This window comes from Coturnix japonica, chromosome 3, assembly GCF_001577835.2.
Source record: "Coturnix japonica isolate 7356 chromosome 3, Coturnix japonica 2.1, whole genome shotgun sequence".
Lineage (NCBI taxonomy): Eukaryota > Metazoa > Chordata > Aves > Galliformes > Phasianidae > Coturnix > Coturnix japonica.
This window is the reverse complement of record NC_029518.1, coordinates 15509283-15528678: the sequence shown is the minus strand read 5'-3', so window position 1 is coordinate 15528678 and position 19396 is coordinate 15509283. Positions and strand designations below refer to the sequence as shown.

The 19396-nt window shown below is 42.8% G+C and overlaps 2 protein-coding genes and 1 long non-coding RNA gene across 3 annotated transcripts in view; 1 reads left to right on the top strand and 2 right to left on the bottom strand.

The window, feature by feature from the left end:
- The window catches only part of TLR5 (toll like receptor 5), a 19381-nt gene extending 13445 nt beyond the window's left edge, over positions 1 to 5936 (bottom strand). The window contains exon 1 of the mRNA XM_015857231.2: positions 1707 to 5936. The gene's annotated coding sequence lies outside the window, so the exon portion shown is untranslated. The remainder of the gene's footprint in view (positions 1 to 1706) is intronic.
- Positions 1 to 19396, top strand: part of LOC107311036 — a 23544-nt gene extending 4148 nt beyond the window's left edge. The window contains exons 3-4 of the long non-coding RNA XR_001553839.2: positions 11499 to 11628; positions 14031 to 19396. This is a non-coding gene — a long non-coding RNA (uncharacterized LOC107311036). The remainder of the gene's footprint in view (positions 1 to 11498; positions 11629 to 14030) is intronic.
- Positions 8800 to 19396, bottom strand: part of SUSD4 (sushi domain containing 4) — a 59854-nt gene continuing 49257 nt past the window's right edge. Inside the window, exons 5-8 of the mRNA XM_015857237.2 lie at positions 12821 to 13012; positions 12217 to 12361; positions 10773 to 11155; positions 8800 to 9887 (exon numbers count right to left, since the gene is read on the bottom strand). Of these exons, the coding sequence (XP_015712723.1) occupies positions 9859 to 9887; positions 10773 to 11155; positions 12217 to 12361; positions 12821 to 13012 (749 nt within the window). The 3' untranslated portion in view covers positions 8800 to 9858. The remainder of the gene's footprint in view (positions 9888 to 10772; positions 11156 to 12216; positions 12362 to 12820; positions 13013 to 19396) is intronic.

Genomic DNA, 19396 nt, shown 5'->3' with positions numbered 1-19396 from the left:
CTTCAGACTGCACAGCCCCAGACTGTCTTAATTCCACACCTGTATGGGGCACACCCCAGTTCTGCTGGGCAAGACAGACAGAGCTGCAACTTCCTTCCCCCCATGTCCATGCAGAGCAGACCTCAATGCCAAGCAGCCAAGCATTATTCTGTTCCCCCTATTCCCCCTGTTCTGACCTGAGCTGAAAACTGGACTGTAGCATACTGGTCTGTGCTGGCTCCTGTATTGCTGAATTATCCAACATTTGTATGTGAATATGCACACATGCGTGTCTGCACAAACTCAGGTCTCTACCCATGGAAACACCTCAGGAATCACACAGCAGTATCAGGTAAGACAGCTGCTAAAGAGAGACAGAAACCCAAGAAGTAATTCCTGCAGCGTTAACAAAAAGGAGACATGAAGGTAAAACAAAATCCACCAGTAACACCAAAAGAAATGTCCCGTGAAATTGAAAATTGAGCATGCTGACAATATGCCAAGTTTCTACGTGCAACTGGGATTCAAAAGTCAGCACCTCCAAGACAGCCTTGTGCCTCCTCTTGCATTCAAGATATCTGTCACTTAACAGCAGCATACTCAATGGGGATGCCTTGTTGCTTCATTCTGACCACTTCTCCAAATGTGAAAATGACAGCTGAATTGCAACATGTCATTTTTGCCATTCAAAAACACAGAGGCCAAGGAAAGCAAAAGAAAAAGCACAGGAAATTACAAGGAGGTGATGGCCTTGTCTTGGTGTCTTTGTTGCAGCCCTGTTTCCTTTCATTCCTTCTCACACAGGGCCCATTCTGACCAAGCTGCTTTCATCCTGACAGCAGGTTGTTGTCCAGGAGTTACCTGGAGGAAGAGCAGGAGGCAGCTCAGTAGATGTCCCACTGCTCCTGACTTCATTTGCACCTGAGAGTTCAATCTGTCTGATAGGAAGTGTTTTTCACATTTGTATGACCTCCTCTTGGATTCTATTATCTTCTGCTTTGATGTGACAGCAGTTTCTGCTTATTTCGTGCTATCGGCAAAAGCCCAAAAATACTGCTCTTATCTACACCTGTTCCCACCATGGAAAGTGCTGCCTAAGGAAACGAGGGAGACTGCAGAGGCTATGACTCACTGTCTGTGAAGTAACCATCACTTCAGAAATCACAAAATGGCATGCTTGCTGTTCTAAGCAACCACAAAGGTTGCTGCTTTGTTGTTTTTTTTTCTCCTTTACTTTATATATTTGAGATGATTATGTGTTCTATACTTGCACTACTGTTGGATTTCCAGCTGGTTTGCCTGCAGTGCTGTCACGCTGTGTGAGTCTGTGCAAGGCCAGGCTTAGTGAGGAGAGGCAGCAGGTGGAAAGGTAGAGAGAATGGGGAGCAAGAAGGGCCTGGTTGTTACTACACTGTTACCTCACACCTCACCCATTCCTTTTAAACCTGACAAAGATGATTGAAACTTTCCTTGTTTCTCTGCACTGATGGAGCTGCATGGGTCAAGGCCTACAGCCTACAATTCTCCATGACGATGCTGATGGAGAAGTCTCAAGTAGAGTATTTCCCATTTACCACAGATTTGTGCTCTTTGCATTTCCAACTTTCTTCTTGGAATCACAGTTGTGTTTGGCATCCCTATCTACATCTAAATCTATCCACATTTGGAATTTTAAATCTGTCACTGTTTGGCAGCAGCTCCCCCATACATTTTCAGCATATACTCACTGTTCTCCACAGACTTGTTCTTCATTTCTTTCTCCAACTAAAGCCTTAGTTCATCCTCCTTTTAAAGTACAAAACACTCCCTTCACTCTGCAAAACAGAAAAACACCAGTCAAACACCAAGGATCTTTAAACTTCTTTCAGTTTCTGTTATTACACACAACTCTCTGAGCAATGCCCTGGGGTGCATGCCTTTCACATTCAGTAATCAAATCTTTTCTGCTGTGTTTAAATATGTACTTACATGGCTGAGGCTGCTTCTCTCCAGCAAAAGTACTGGGGCAACACCCCTCGTGCTAGAAACCAACACAAAGCCTGTGAGTATGAAATCCCATTTTAAAACCAGGTTTGGAAGGCAGAAAATCTTCTCAAGACAATGTGTCCGTGTAAATGGATGGATGTCATTTCCTCCCTTGTTAGCTATTCTAGAGCAGGCAGATCTTTGATTTACATCTGCTGTCTCCTAGTGACATAAAATATGGTTTGGTGACACAGTCTAAATGAAGAAACTGAAGGTCAGAGAACAATTCATCACCTCCTCACTCATGACGTCACACAAAGATATTAGGTATATTTGGGATAATTTGACATCTGAAGATGAAGACAACGCTTTGCTGAATTTAAAAGGTGCTTCAGAGGGTAGTGGCTTTGTTTTCATTGAAATCAGCTGGAGCCTCAGCGTCCCGCATGGTGTAATGAAACTGTCCTTTCCCAGTGAGCAGCTGTCAGTGCCTGGAGCTGCTGAAGGCTATTGATGACAAGCTGAAGACTATTGCATAGCACCACACTGTGAAGGCTTCCATGAATGCAGAATAGCCTCAGTTCAGCTAACTGGAGATGCAGCACCAGAGGGGTGGCCTTAGGCTGAGCACTTGGCAATTCTTCCCCCACTTATTCCATAAAACAGAGAACATAATCATAGAATCATAGAGCAGCTCTGGTTGGAAGGGACCTTACAGATCATCCAGCCCTAACCCACCCCACTGTGCAGGGCTGCCCCAGGCCCCATTCAGCTTGGCCTTGGGCACTCACAGCTTCTCTGGGCAGCTGTGCCAGGGCCTTACCACCATCCGAGTAAAGAATTTCCTTCTAACATCTAATCTAAATCTCTCCTCTATTGGCTTAAAGCCATTCTGCCTTGCCCTATCACTATCAGGCCGCATAAAAAGTCAGTCCCTGCTCTTGCTTATAAGCTCCCTTCAAGCACTGGAAGGCTGCAATGAGCTCTCCCCAGAGCCTTCTCTTCTCCTGGCTAGACAAGCTCGCTCCTTCAGCCTTTATCACCTAAATCTTTTAGTAGCCATGTCTATCTCCAGTAAGATGCACTTATGACCTGTCAGCACAGCACCATAAGCTCAACTAAAACGCTGGACTTTTTACAACTGCCACAATGTCCTGTTAGTGTCTGGCTTCAATACTGCTGGAGCTGTACTGGAGCTACACACACTTTGCAGTGTGAATGCATACGTAAGCAAACCTGGTGTGGTGGTTGTACAAAATACCAGGGGCATCGGGCTGTGGCACTGGACAAACCAACCTGTTTGCTGCAGCATACCAGCAAAAGCCAGTTATAACAACCTTCAGTAACATTTATATCAGTGACAGACTGCAGACATTTATAGTCTTCATCAATGATCAGGCTCAGCTAAGCTAAATTGTTCTGCAAAGCTTTATAGTAAGTAATTAACCCTGAATTATCAACAACAGGCAGCGATGGTAATAGTTACAAAAGAGAGAACAACTGGTTGTGCAGTCATTAGCTCTAGAGCACCAAATGAGGCAGGCAAACAGCATGGGCTGTGGTGGAATTAATAGGAGGGATGGCAGCAGCAAATGCCAGCTCCTGCAGGGAGGGACAGTGATGGGGGACTGAGGTAGCTGCTGCAAGACTCTTGCTTCAGGAACAGCAGCCCGTACGCAGCAGTGGATAGATGGGAGTCAGATGCTGATGGTAATAAGGCATTTCAGCATTAAAAATAAATCTCGTCTAATTAGGTATTTAAGAGAAAAAAAAGAAAAAAGACATGAACCTGACAGCTCAGCAACTGGCAGCTGTTTAGTTCTAGCAATTATCCCAAGGATAACAAATCCATACTGGAGCACCAGGAAGTGGGCAAATGAAGTGCCCTGCTGTGCACCCTGCACTCCCTGAACTGGGCCAGCAGTGTCCGTTTTCTGAAGCTATTGGAAAAGAGGGTATTTCTAACACCTCAAACACTGAACCCCCTAAAATATTAGCTAATTCTTTGAGAACCTTTGGCTGTATACTCATGGAGGAGCATTCACCTGTACCTGTGAATTCAGGGCCAATGAAAGTGAGCTCACAAGCTCAGGGCCTCAGCAGACAGATCAATCATGCACGTAGTGATGCGGGCTTCCCTCAGCATCCCTCCCTGATGACTTCCACGCACCATTTGTCAGCAGAGCGAGAAGCGCTGTGTCCCTTCTTGTCCTCTCTGCTGAGAGTGTAAATGAGGAAGGCAAATATGAGCAACCTCTTCATAGGGATCGGATGTTGCCTGCTGGGTACTGTGCAGCAATTAAGCAACTTGTTTCACATCCCAGCATGTCTGAGACTGCAGGGTGAAACAGCAATGCTAGCTAGAAAAAGAGAAGGACAGTCAAAAGATGTACAGAGAGGAAACAGAAAGCAAACAACAAAATGAAAAACATGGACCCAAAACAAAAGAGCATATCATTCATGGGGAGCAGAAGAGTATTTTGCAAGCGGAAGCTTGCAAAAGAGGCTGCTGACCCCTCCAGACAAGGAAGCATGTCTTTCCTCTCTGCTGCTTGACTCTATTTTGAACCAGTTACATTAACCAAACAGCTCCCTCTGCTCCTTCTGGAGGACATGGGGAACTTGTCCACATATTGCCCTAGACTTTATTAAAATGCAAGCATCCTTTCTTCCTCCTCCAAATTTCTCGTTGGGATCTGACTGTTTTTTGTTTGTTTGTTTGTTTTTTGTGTGTGTGTGTGGCTGCACATCCTGACGTGGGACAGCGACTGCAAAGCAGGGCCTCACCCTGCCACAGTGCAATCCCCTGCAGAACCACATGGAAGGGACGAGAAATGCCCTTGACAAGGGGACATGCTGCAGGGCTTGGGGAAGATGTTCACTTACTTTCTGGCTCTTTCTGCTCCCAAGAATCGCTGCGAGCCCAAGGACAGGAGCTGGAGATGTGCATCTTTCATCCTTGCTGCTCCTCATCTGACAGCTGATATGCTAAGCTGTGCCAACAGCTGCAGCACAGCACAGACTGGAACAAGCAGCTTTTGTGGCATAGGAAGGAAGTTTTGCATAAACATGACAATGGTTTCTGCACTACAGCACCTGAGCTGTTGTTTTCCCTTGAACTCAATAGGTGTCTTCAGATAATTGCCAAGAGAGGATTTACTTCACCTAATGCACAGGGAGTATTAGAGGGGTTGCATTCATTTGGCTGCCTGAGATAGATCCAAAACCCAGAAAATCCCATATTTGGATTTGTCACAGAACAAAGTTCTGAAATCAATGTCACTGTAATGCAATAGGGCTTAATGCACAGGATTTCACTGGAGTTCAGCACACGCTACGTGAAAAGCTTCTTTTGGTGGAATAGAGAATATTTCTGGCTTTGATAAATCATGACTGGTTTGCCCAGCACCATCAGTTTGATATGCAGTCAGCCCCTGTTTATTTGAAATCTGTCACAACAGAGCTTTATAGCAAACTCCCAGACCATTTCCTCCTGCCTGTAACCATCCCTAAGGCTGGAAGGTTTCTCCTGATATCTAACCTCAGTTTCTGCTGCAGCTAAGCCTATTATTGTTGTCCTATTTATGTGGATGCTTCCCTTCTACTTTGCAAAGTATGCTTCTTACAGAAAACCAAATTTCTCCATCCCCTCTGGTCATCTGTTGTTTACACTCAGCACTACGTGATCTCTAACATGACCTGTGAGTGCAGGCTTTTCCAATAGTTGTTGATTCTCTCTGCTTGGCTCCCCTCCAGCCACTTCACATTTTCCTAGAAGAGGGAAAAAAACTGCTCAACATTTGACACAGCGCTCTGGCTGAGGCCTGACTAGTGCTGAGTGGAGCTGAAGGATCATTTCATGCATTTTAAAAGTTACTGTTCTTCGTAAACATCCTCACATTGACATTTAGCATTTTCACAACAGCCAGGTCCTGTTGAGTCATGCTCAGGTTGTGATTCGTTCGTTCCCTGCAGAGTTGCTGCTAGACCTTGCATCCCCACCCTCCCCCCCCTCTGCAGGTCAAGCCCTTGTTTGTAAGCTGGTGTTGAAGGCTGCCCTGTTGCTCACTTTTTCCTCCTCCTCATTTTTTTTTAGGAACAGCATGCCAAAGCTAGTTCATATTTTTCTTTCCTGGAGTTCTCAGTATGCACCCCCTCCTCCCTCTGCTGACAGCACACGGGTTGTTTGTCTTCGCTAACATGCTGCTTCTCCCCTCACCAACAAAGGTTTACCCGGGTTTGTTTTTCATTCACATCCAGACAGCTCGAGTGAAAACAGCTCAAGATCTGCATGAGATGCACTCCTCCTCCCATCTGGCTTTGCATGCACGGGAAACATACTGTCATGATCTTTGCAGCTCTCCAATCCCTAAGGGCATCCAAAGCATCCACCTTCCAGAAGCTCTGGCTTGGAGCTCGGAGTGACCTGAGTTCTCTGGCCAGGGCTGGGGGCAGCCCTCATCCCTGGGAACCAGCTCACAAGCTGGGGTGTGGGTGCAGATACAGGGTCCAGCAGAGCTTTTCCTGACAATTTCAGCCCAAAGCAAAAGAGAAGCAGAAACAGTCCTCTGTTCTCCCTGAATATTCAAGCTTGCAAAACCTCTAAACGCAAATCATGCAAGTATTCTCCCCATAATACCCTTTCAGGAAGCCCTGTAAGCAAAGAGTAAAACCTCTTTTTCAACTTTGCAAGTTATATTTAGTTCATAACTATCAAAGGATTGTCGAGCAATATCAGTACATCAACGTTTTCTGGTGGAGGTGCAATTCTGCACTTTTTAAAATAACAATGGTCTAATAAGCCATAAACTTAAATTTATTGAGCTACTCTGTCTGACCTCCTTAGCTGAATGTCTGCAATACAATGCACACAGCAGTGTCAATCTGTAGAGCTCTAAGTATCATCCAGAAGCTTTTACAACAGAAATTAATGAAATAGAAGTCCAAAAACTTCATAAGGAATGAGATTTTGCAAACTGTTAAAAGACCAGCTAAGGCAGATTGCATGACATTTTGCAAAGCACCTATAGTAAGTTCAAGCTTCAATGACATTACAAAACAAAAATCACTTAGCTGACCATAGGCTTGCCAGGTACTCCAAAGCTGGTCTTATAGCACTCTTAGGTTGTTTGCTGGTGTGATGATAAGGAACTTCAGCTGACAGTGCAAATACGTCTGGAAAGCATGGGACCTAAAAAGAAAGGAGGTGGCAAAGAAAGTACCAATATCTGATAGATATGGTGGCAATACTGAAAATTTCACCTGAAAAAAATTGAATAGCATTCAAGATGTGGTCACAGTAGGACTGAGTACAGGGGGATGATTACCTCCCTGCTCCTGCTGGCCACACCTTTTCTAATACAAGCTTGGGTACAACACCATGGGCTTTCATGGCCACCTGGACGCACTGTTAGCTCATGTTGAGCCTGCTGCCAACCAGCACCTTTTGTACCAGGCAACTTTCCCCAAGCATGTGTCAAATGCAGCACCCAGCACTTACCTTTGTTGAATGCCATACTTCTGTGTGTGGCCTCGCTATCCAGATTCCTCTTCAATACCTTCCTGCCCTTAAGCAGACAAACAGTCCCACCTAACTTGGTCTCACTTGTGAACTTCCCCTCATCCAGATCATTAAACCAGATCTAGTACTGAGTCTTGGGGAGTGCCAAGACTTATGAATGTTCAAATAATGCAGTAGGTCAGTTTCCTACTCCATTTCATCCTTAGTGCTAAAGACTGAGGCAAAAAAGGCATTAAGTATCTCAGCCTTATCCATATCTATAATCACTGCATCTCTTCTTACACCCAATAAAGGATGGTGTATGGGAAATTGGTAATCACAGCCTGAACCTCTGATTAATCAGCTGAGGCAAGTGTTGGGTCAGCTGTGGGAGCACAGGTGAGAGTAATGTAGCTGTGCTCCTGGAAGGGGTGGAGCTTGACTCCACCTCCTCTAGACCTCATTTAAGGGCTGACCACCACTAAGGCAGCATCTCTTTTGGAGGTTGCTCCCTGGTGGAGATTGAGAATGATCTCATCAATGATACAGGGGAATAACTGAGATTAAGCTAATAGTTGCCTCTCTGCTTCTTGTGGCTGTTTTTGTTTTTCTGGCCTCTGTTAGTTTCTGACTGGCATATAGCTTTGCTGACAGGGTGCTTATAAACACTTTCTTGAATGTTAGCTTCAAGTCTATCATAATGCTGCCCTAACTCATGAGTGGGGTCAGTAAATGCTGCCACAGTGCAAAGAAATCATTAAATAATCATTAAAAAAAAAACACCAAAAAAACAAAAAAAAAAACACAAGAGCAACTTCTTCTAAGTAGAAGGTCACTACAAGAGAGATATCATAGACTTACTTAAAATATCAAATCAGAACTTGGTCTCATTTTTTTCCTTTGCTTTGGATAAGCCCACGGTGGCAATCTCTACCATTAACATATGGTGAGTTCTTCCTTAAAACACTGCCAGTTTAACATATGTTTCATTTGCGCAATACCATAAATAAAGTGGGAAATTTGCTTGGCTTTCAAGAAGCACATGAAGCAGCCAGGAATTTTTCCTGACAAATGACAAATGGCCTGTGATACCACAAGGCTGAACTATCCCTACAGTCTTTAGCACAATGCTCTGGTGTAGCATGCAGAAGAAAGGAAAGCCAACAATAACAGGTGTAGATAAGCTGTGGCCCTGCCATGTGCTCTACCTAAATAAAACCAGTCTGTCCAATTGGAGCTAGATAATGGATATAAAATGCTGTAGAGTGGGGGATTCTCCTGTCATCCCATCTTTCAGGAGGAAGCTGGTGAAAGAAGGAAGGAAGGGGAAAAAAAGGCCAACTAGACACAGTCCAGTAAGTCAAAAGAACTGAAACTGAACTTTATTTTTTTTAAAGTATTCTACAATAATGGCTCAGAATACTACCGCAGCACACAGGGACAAGGCAGTGCTCTGGGCTATGACTGTAGATTACTCTAATGAATGTATTTGTCAAAGCTTAAGGAAGGTTGAAACGTGGCAGTTCAACATTTCTTAAGCAAATATTTCATTATTTTAATGCTTTCTAGGTCTTATGATAGCAGGGTTTATCAAATGCAATGTAGTCACAGAAGTCTTGCATAAATACAAATATTGATACTTTACCTTGAATATTGTATATTATATAAATTCTGCCTTATCTTTAAAAAAAATCTCCAGGTCATTATGTGATCTGGAGTCTTTCCTTTTCTTTCTCTGTAAGAGTTTTTAAATATATATATATTTATATATATATTTATATATATTTGCTATCATACATCAAGGTACATATGAATCCCATCGTTTCTGTTGTATTTTCTGCAGACATGGTATGAAACAAAATAACCAATAACCAAACCATTCGCTTTCTGATTAACACAGGAAAGTCAAAGAGGATCTTTCCTCTTTTGAGTGTGTGTTTCAGGACTAGGGGTTTAGTTGTTGTTGTTTTGTGAATTTTGGTTTTTTTTTTTAAGTTTGAAAGGATTCTTCATAAATTAGAGGTCCACAGATCATTTAGAGCAGTCTTTATAAGCAAATTTACATACTTTGACATGCTTTTGTGAGGCAGTTAGTATCAAAATCCAACAGTATTTCTACAGAACCATATGCCTTTCTGCGATGCAGATATACATTTTGTTTCTAAAAAGCCACAGTTCTTTTTCTACATCTGCTCTCATCAAATCCCCAGGATTCATTCATAAAATTGCTGTTCCGAGTGCTGACGCTGTTATCTCCACTGTGGATTAAGATGTGCACACAATCTGGTGACATCATCATGTGGAAGATTGTTAAGTACCCTCCCCAGATCCACAGACAGTCTTTTCTATCTCTGAGCGCTCAGGATTCATGTCACCCAACAATGCAATGTGATGTTGACATGTCTCCATTCAGGCTAAGGGTCTTCTTCCATCAAAGGAATCTCTAGAGAAAAAAGAGAAATGGTATTGATTACTGATTGGGACTTCCCTTTAGATATTTTCAGAGTAGTGTTATTAGCAATTCAGAAAAAATAGAAATAGAAATGCAAAAATCTGAACAATACATAAAGAATCTCCAATTCTATACCTTATATGAAAATCACAGAATCATAGAATTGAGTTCGAGGGGATCCTTAAAGGTCATCTGGCCCAACTCCCCTGCAATGAACTGAGACACCTACAGCTTGATCAGGTTGCTCAGATTAACCTACTTAGACAATCCATGTTTCCTAAAACAAGTTAGGCCCACCAAACATAAGTGCAAACATACTTTCTACTACATTTAACATGGAATCGGCACTCAGAGTAGGCAGAGCCTTACTGGCATCATCATCATTCCTCCCACCTCCTTCCAGCTGTCCTCTCCCACTTGTGATGCCATTAAAAGTCAGCCCCAAACTTACGGTGCAGGAGACTTCTTCCACCCCAGTCTTCACCCACACTTCTTTAAATGTCTCTAAGGAATGCTAACTAGTTTCTTTATTAAGTTGAGAAGGCTCTGTTAGAACTAAATGAAATTCTATCAATGCATGCTCATTATTTAAATGCAGACAATAATACGTGATGATCTCCCTTCTAATACAGGGTCCTCTCCTGCATGTTCTCATACTGTGACTCCCATGTCCATATAGTATATGTAAAGTCTCACATACCTTAGACTGAAGTTTGTCATGCAGACACCATGAGCTTGTCAGCAAACTAACTGCTAACTCTGACTGGGTATGAAATACATGGTGAAAGTAAAAAGCAGGTCAGCCGGCTTTATTGTTGCCCTGTCTGTACAAGCAAATGTCTAAGGACTCACGTATGGCACCCATGTGTGACTCACCATCTGTAATATCAATCCGTGGGCTCGTGGACACAGCCTCCTCAACAGTGCTCCGGGATGCATCAGTTCGATCTGAGCCGGCAAGCGCTGCCGCTTGGCATGCCGGGGGTGAGTACAAGCTTTGGAGCAGTTCAGAGGAGCCTGATTGACTCTCACAGCTCTCAAATTCACTTGGCAGCATGTCTGTAATCCTGGGGCCAGGATAAGCAGGAGGACTTTGATCTTCTGTCTGCAAAATATGCCCCTGGTCCACTGTGGCTGAGTATCCAGGTGCCAGAGCATTCAGGCTGCTGCTTACAGCTTCATCGTAGGAAGGCAGCATGACAGGAACACCGTCCACTACCACGAAGTCGGGGTCACCCACAGAGCCCTCCTGGCTGCCTCTAAGACAAACACAGGAAAATAATCACAAAAAGGCAGGGGGTTCATAGAATCATTTGAGTTGGAAAGGACCCTTAAATACCATCTAGTCAAACTCCCTGTAGCAAACAGGAACATGTGCAGATAGATCAGGTGCTCAGAGCCCCATCCAACCTGATCTTGGATGTCTCCAGGGATGGGGCACCCACCACCTCTCTGGGTTACCTATACCACTGCCTCACCACACTGATTGTAAAAAATCTTCTTTATATCCAGCCTAAATCTGTCCTCCTTTAGTTTGAAACAATTTACCTTTGTTCTACCACAACACACCTGCTAAAGAGTCTCTCCCCTTCTTTCTTACAGACCCCCTTTAGATACTGGGTTTCTGAAGCACCTTGGACCAACTGCTGAACATAAGGAAACACAACACTTCCTAATGGCACAGACTGATGCTACATGGCCATTAGCAGTCATGGAAATGTTTGCCTCACAGGTCTGCAAAAATCTGTTCAGATTGACAATCAGGTGGAACCCGTTACAATCGGATAAATGACACAAGTAATGTGAAGCTCAGTTTAGAGAAGGGAAAGAAAACAGGTGCTTGGAGGAGATAAGGAGCACCATTTGCTGTGCCATGCAGAGTAGGTATCATGGATATGAGATCACAGATGTTACTCAGCAGTCACAAGTGTCTGAACCCCTGGAAAGATGTGGGCTAGAGCAAAGAACTGTTTGCATCATATGTAAATAGGCTGTTAATGAATGGCAGGGTTTTGTTGCCAGATATTGGCCTCTTTCAGTTCTTGCTTTCAAAGGATGAGGACATTTAGCACTAGGCTGGTTTTCCTTAAAAACAAAACACTTATACTATGCTGGGAAGGTGTGGTAAACCCTGAAGTATCTGTTTTATAGTCAATTAGATCACAACAGAGACTCAGCAGGAAGGAGTTGGTCCCAGGTGCCACTGGGACAGGTAGATCAGAATGTAGAAATTAAATCAAGGGCCTCAATCCTAATAAAGCAATAAAATAAAATAGTAATAAAATAACGTAATAAAATAATTGAAGAAAACAGTGCAAACCTTGGAAGGAAATGTGTCTTAAACTTGGTCTGGAACATTCTGGCTAAAATGACCAGTAGAAGTACTAATAAAACGCTGGTAGCAGTAAATGCCACTATTTTCCATGTAGTCAGTAGAGTCTCCTGTGTATTTGGCCAGGTTTGTTCTGTAACAAAAAGACAACAATACCACAGTTGCTAGTTTATATTAATTCAACAATACTCAGAAAGGCCAGTTAGAATGAGAGATTTCTTATATGTATGTTTTATATGTATATACATATACATGAATCAAATTTACACCCGTTAATCTAATTCCAGACACCAAAACAGCCTTAACAGCAAGCTGTTGCTGACGCCAGACCTTGCTTTTTCCCCGTGATATTATTTTTATGCATGCAATCATAAATTTAGCTTATCTACATGTTAAAATATCAATATTCTTGAAAAGCTAAATATTGAAATGGTTTAGAACCATTCAGGAAATAAAATATGCTGCATTTAATGGCATCTTAAATCAATGATTGTCACTTAAGCATGAAATAATGAGTTTCACCAGACATTACCGACCTCCTGATCTGCTCAGAAGGAGGTGCGCTACTGGAGGACATAGGCTGCTTCCTTACCTGTTTTGACACAGTAGACTTGGTAGGAGGGGAACCACTCTCCATACTGGCAGGTGATGTATTTGTAGTCATTGGTGAGGGTGTAGCCGGGATCACAGTAGAACTCTACCACTGTCCCGTGGTTGTAGCGCTCGCAAGGCCGTGGGTGGCAGATGTAGTCTCCATGGCTGACCATTGGAGGTAGCGGACAAACTTGGGCAAAACAAACAGAGAGAAAAGGAGAAAGAAGTTAACCACAGCAACTGACCAGTGTGCCTCAAAATCCCCCTCCAGGCTCCCTGCCCTGTGGGTGGGTACATCTGCATGGCACCAGTGGATGAATGCACACACCTCCTACTTTTGGCTTACACCAGAAAGCTCTGCTGTCTGTTTGCTTAAAGACATGAAAGATGGCATTGGTAAAACCCTCCAGCTTCTGGGTGAGGGGAGGAAGGAAGAAAAGGACATGCATGACTGTAGAATGGCTACATGGAGATGAAGGGGGACAGTCAGAATAAAGACAATCTCTTTCCTTATGAAGCATCTCAAATTCAGCTGTAAGATCTTATTTTGGTTTTTTCAGGGTTTTTTTTGTGTTTTTTTTTTCCATTAGCACAGTTGGCTGATTGCATTCACTAATTAAATTCTGAAATATTCAGTTTTATGAAGAAATTTGCTATCAGCAGTGCTGGAAGAGATGCTCGGCACAGGACGCTGCTTAAGCAATTACAGTTGTGCCACTGTAATTTTGTCTCACTGGGCTAAGACCACACCAGTGTTATTTGTGTTTTGTTATCTCTGAGCAGCCCCAGTGATTTCAGCAGGATTGCTGCTGGGGTGAGGCACTGAACAGAACAGAGGCTGAGACTGTGTTAATTAAGTACAGTGGTGTACATGAGGTTATGTAAATAAGACCGAATTACAACATAAACATGTGAACTTTTATTGTAGATCCCGACACAAGAAGAAATGCCCCCTCACACTGCTGGGAAATTAATAATTCAACAGAGCTGAACGAGCAGTCCTTAGGTTGCAGCAGCAATAAAGTAGCCTGCAGGCAGTGCTTTTATAAGAGAGGAAACTTATTTACTGAAAAAGTATTTGTTGATTATTATTTTCTTAAGCATTGCTCCTAACACAAAGGAAAATAGGTGTAATGATGTCTAAAATGGCCACACGCTGATCAGAGAGGGCTTAATTCAACTAACTGGATTGTTTTATTTCCCTTCAGAGGCAGTAAGGAGTTGGATCAGGGGCCCATCTATGGGCTGCCCACCCCTCCATCTTGTGCATCCCTCACACAGCCCAGCCCTACTGCATTGATTTAAAGAATGAAAATTCCATCTCTCTGAAGAAGAATCTTCCCGGAAATTACAATGCAGCTGCTTCTCTCCATGAGCCTTGTTACATGAATAATGTATTTCATAAAAAAATACACAAGATATTAAATGAATCTTCAAGAGAAGCTGATTACAGTGTGCAGCAGTGTCTGTTCCCCCATCCCTTGGAGACACTGTTTTGTTTGTATTTTCATTGGCAAGGCTCAGTAATAACTCGAAATCAGAGCAAGTAATTCACATAAAAATTCACATCCTCCATACTCTGCATACTTTCCAAAGTCTCTAGGTCCATGAGAAATAGGAAGGGTTTACTGAGAGGTCAACTCAAGACTGAAAACAATTTTTTTAAGAATAGGGCAAAGGTGTAAGTCTGAAATAGCAGAATAGCACCTTTGTCCATATCAATGATCATTCCTCTATTACAAAGAAAACAATCATTGGAAGCAACAGTTTTGGCCTACAGTGAGGAAACCTCATATATTTTTATTATACGCATTTATAGCATGAGAACAAAGACAGTAACTTAAATTCCTTTGCAATTGAGCTTTGGTAAACTATGACAGGCGGCAGGAGACGTGTGGATGCACACGGCCCTCCAAGCTACAGGGAAAGTAGAGCATGTCTTATCACAGGGGGCAACCGCTCTGATAAACAAATTCCTGCTCTCCAGCCATGCACCTGCTGCCTTTTGTGACACACCAAAACCCAAACCTTCTAATGTCATTAAGGGCCAAAGCAGCCTTCAGAATTGAAATGAATGAATAAATAAATAAATAAACTATGGCCTCAGAGCTGGTCTCCCAGCTCAGGAATGACATATTTTCCAATCAGATTAAAAACCATGCACTGTGGGTACAGCCCATATGCGGAGCTGTCAGTTTGTTTACAAATGGAGATGTGCTTTAGAAAATCTGAGGATAAGAACATTGCTCTTAGTGTAGGATATGTTCCCTGTGCTAAAAGCGGGTGCCACCCCTCCCATTGACATCCTCTCCTTTTCAAGGGAAACGATCATGTACTGATGCTGCCCAAAAATGTCTGTAAACATTTCTGTAAAGTGCTGTACTATGTTCGTTGTGAGTTGGAGTAAGGTTTTAAATGGTTGTACATCCCAACAGCTCTTGCATTGAACTCTCTTACAACAGTGGTTTCAATGGAATGGGTTTCAAAATACAGCATGGAATCATTACGTTTGGAAAGACCACTAAACTCATCTACTGCAACTAATGAAGGATTAAAGCTCAATAGAAGCAAGGCTTTCTTCTAACAGCTGGGATGTCAGAATCTGGGTTTTGGAGTCACAGGAGTTCTCCCTCATCACCTCCTATGAATGTTACGTTCATCAACTTTAAAGAACCCTCCAACAGTTGCATGGGCAAACTGGCCCCCACATGCATTTGCGATGAGGTTGATTAATGATCAATGTGAACTAAAACTCAGGTGGCAAACTTCAGCCCACTGAAGTTTTCTAGGAAAGTTAAAATTTTTGGAACCTCAGTGATTGTTCCGTGGCTTCTTTGGTAATCACAGGCTGTGGACTTCAGGCAAATGCATGAAATACATTTTCTGGGCACTGGATCCAGGATTTCTGGATGAGTCTTTATAGAGCAGTTGGCCACAGGATGTAAGGGGACTCACAGAGACTCTACAGCAGTATTCTCAGTCAAAATGTGAAATTGTTAAATAAAAAGCATGAACAAATGTGTTCATATCACAGATAAATCCCCTTTGGTAAGCTCAGCACTGCTGATGCTCAGGAAAGCTATTGGGAGGAATTCCTGACTGGATCTGACAGCCAACCTCTCCTGTTCTGAGGAGCAGTTGGATCTAAGGTCTCTCCAGCTATGGGCTTTCTGCTCTGACCAGTTTTACTGAAAGATTAGTACTCTGATGAAGAACTTAAAACCTGGCCTTGCATTCCAAACAGAGTCACATATTGCCTTGGAGAAGGGGATCTCTTTCAGGCTTATAGGAGATAGTTATTAACAAAAGACAAGAATATATCCTAGTGCTGATGTCCTGGAAGCAAAGGAAGTATTTATGGTGTCCTCTGCAAGGGACAGCCCAGTACAAGGCAAGAGTGACTCTGCTCCCCACCCACTGCCAGTGCGCACTTGTACATCAGAACAATGAATGGAGTTCTCATTTTTTCTACTCGCTATGGTCAAGGAGCTTTTTAAGCTCTGCTCAGAGGATGCTACAGTAAATCTGCACTGCTGACACTAGGACTGCATGAGAGAGAGAAATCGTTTGGCATTAGCACAGTCTCAATTAACACTGTTGGCACAGAATAAAGGTGTCACATCACTTTCTCAAAGCCAGTGGTAGATAGATGACAGTGAAGCTGCAGATACATAAAGTGCTCAAATTCTATTTTTAGTCAGTTGGTTCAGTGGCACTGTGGTTAGTAGTTTCGTTTTTGCTCAGAGTAAGCATGATGTAAATTATTCATGTTTTGCCTAGTTTTTGTACAGGAGCCAAGCAACAAATGCAGTGACGCCTTGAAATACTGGCCACTGAAGTGCTATGAAGAAGCAAGAAGCCTGTTTTCCAGCTTTGATATTTTGTGTAGTAGATATTTTTCTCCTCCAGCCTTTCATGTATCATACTGGTTCCTCTGTTAGCTAGGTTAACAGAAAAACCCAGTGTAAGGCTAGCTGTTTTCTCCTTCACATAGGAATAGACAGTGCTGGTGACACTTGCACCAAATCAAAAATAAAGCTTCTTTTGAATGCACCACGATTCTTTTCTTATTATGTAAAGAGTGAAAAAAGATTAAGATGAAACTTCATGATAAGGAAGACACTCGGGAGCCCTCACTCATCACTGCTACCCTCCTGCCTTGCTGTCTTCAGCTCTGTGTGCCTGGCTGCCTTGTACACAGTTGAAGTAGATGTATCCCTCCCACTGCAGTGCACAGAGCACCCTCAGCTCCTCACACTTGTTAAGCAAGAACAGGACACTCAGTAAAAGCTCTCAATTCTTTCAGAACACAAATTCTTACTGCCCTGGAAAACACACTGGAGTGACCTATATGTATTTCTTTCGGGCTGTCTGCCTTCCAGTCCTCTTATCCCCCATGCAGCCACAAGGCCAGCTGACAGTCCTATGCTTGGCCACCAGATGGGAGAATGTGAGAGAGCAGTTGGAAGATGCAATTGCTTATCACTAAATTGCATTTTCATGTCAGAACTGCTAAAATCCATAATTCAGTTCCAGCATATTGAATATGTATAATCAGTTCCATCCCAATCACTGTTTACAGCAGGAGAAAGCCACAGTGTGCATCCCAGAGACCCAGTTTCCCATCTAAGCCTAGTCCTTTTCCCTATATCATCTTTGAATAAGCACATCCTTGTGTATGTGCAATTTGATTTTTTTTTTTTTAATAATAACACAGAAGATGAAACCTGTTTGTTTCATATTCAGCCAAGAAGACTTTCTCATAACTTTCTCATCTAGTTTCAACCCCTCTGCCATATGCAGGGCTGCCAACCACCAGACCAGGCTGCCCAGAGCCACCTCCAGCCTGGCCTTGAATGCCTCCAGGGATGGGGCATCCACAACCACCTTGGGCAACCTGTTTCAGTGCTGAAGTTGCCAGCAAATCTATTTATTTATTCTACAGCAAGAATTATTCAAAATACCTTGTTCTCCAGTCTCCCAGTACTTAACCTTCACAGTACCACCCACATTATTTTCCACTGAAAAGTCAGTTAAGCAACTCCTCCTTGACCATTCAGCAAGTCAATGGCAGTTGTACCCTGGATCTTGTGACTCCACGCTGCTTGCTCTCACCCTTAAACAACAACTTGGTACTCACTAAAACGGCAAGGGAAATCTTTCAGTGTGAGCACAGTGAAAAGCACTTTTCACCTTCCACAAAGCGTGAAATGAATTGAATAATCAAGTTTTTAATGAAAACTTACTTCTCTGGTCTAGCTCTGACCAATAACCATCTTGCTGAAAATCACTATCACTGATACCAGCTGGTTGAGCCTAAGTGAGACCTTATAAAACTGGTTTCAAGATAGTTTTAATGGTAGTTTAACTGATTCCCAAAAGCAAACAGAAGGTGATTTACAACCATATACTGCACATAGAGCTTCCTTGCTCCTTGGAGTTAAAGATTATGGAGTCCATTTTGCAGTTCCAGTCAGCCAAACTCCTACAAGGAGTTTCAGACCAACTCCACAGTCACCCTCAACAATCCTTCCATCCACAGTGCACAGCCAGTGAAACACTGATCTTACTGCCAAAGCCTTCAGTTTCAAATGCATTTCACGATATATATGAGCAGAAACATACTTAGAGGAAGCTTTCACCTATAAATTATATGTTTAGAAGTGCAGTTTTTGTTTAAACTACAAAAATTGATTTTGAGTTTGCACCAATGGAGAGTATAGGGTTCTTTTAGCAAGATGCCCACAATCATCTTCAAGGAAATGTTTATACTAATTACTCACAGAGGACTGTTTGAAACATCACAGTCTCATTTACAGCAGATCAATTTTGCTTTCTTCATCACTCAGTTCTAGTTTTGTTTCTTCCCATTCTCAAGACTGGCTGACTTTATGACCACTAATGGTCTTTTTAAGACACTGAGATGCAGAAACTGAATACTTGGCCTCATTTCTGAATGTGGAGCCAACTGCTTGCAATAATTTTTCTATAGAATTGATGCTTTTATGGCATCTGATTGCCTGAGTTCCAGCTGCCATCAGGTACTGTGCTCCAGTGACCTGCTGTTAACAGCTGCTCCCAAAAAGAAACAGAGATAAATACTGAAGATGGATTCCTGTTAAAGAAATCATCAAACAGAAAAACTTCTCTTGGGTAGGAGAAAGATCACTCCAGGAAGTCTTTTCTTCCCAGCTAAGTGACAATTTCTATGAGCAATGGATATAATAAACTACACCTATTGTTTATTGACTTGTGATTGGGATGCTTATGGGTTGATTGCATTAGTTGAGCTTAGGTGGGGACTGCACAGACATAGCAGGGTTGTTATATTATTATAACCCTCTTTAATTGCTATCCCTCTTTCCTGGTAAGAGATAATCCCTTGAGCCTGCTTGGTGTTACCTACACCTGTCAGTAGGACCTGATGGAGGAAAGGAATGCTAAATCCAGCTGCACCTGTAGGATAAGAGAGCTCTACTCCAGGGCCTTGCTGAAGGCTGAGGAAATCAAAACGTACCTTCTGGAAAAAGGAAAAACACAAAGACCCATCCCCCATACAGTGATACTAGGGGGG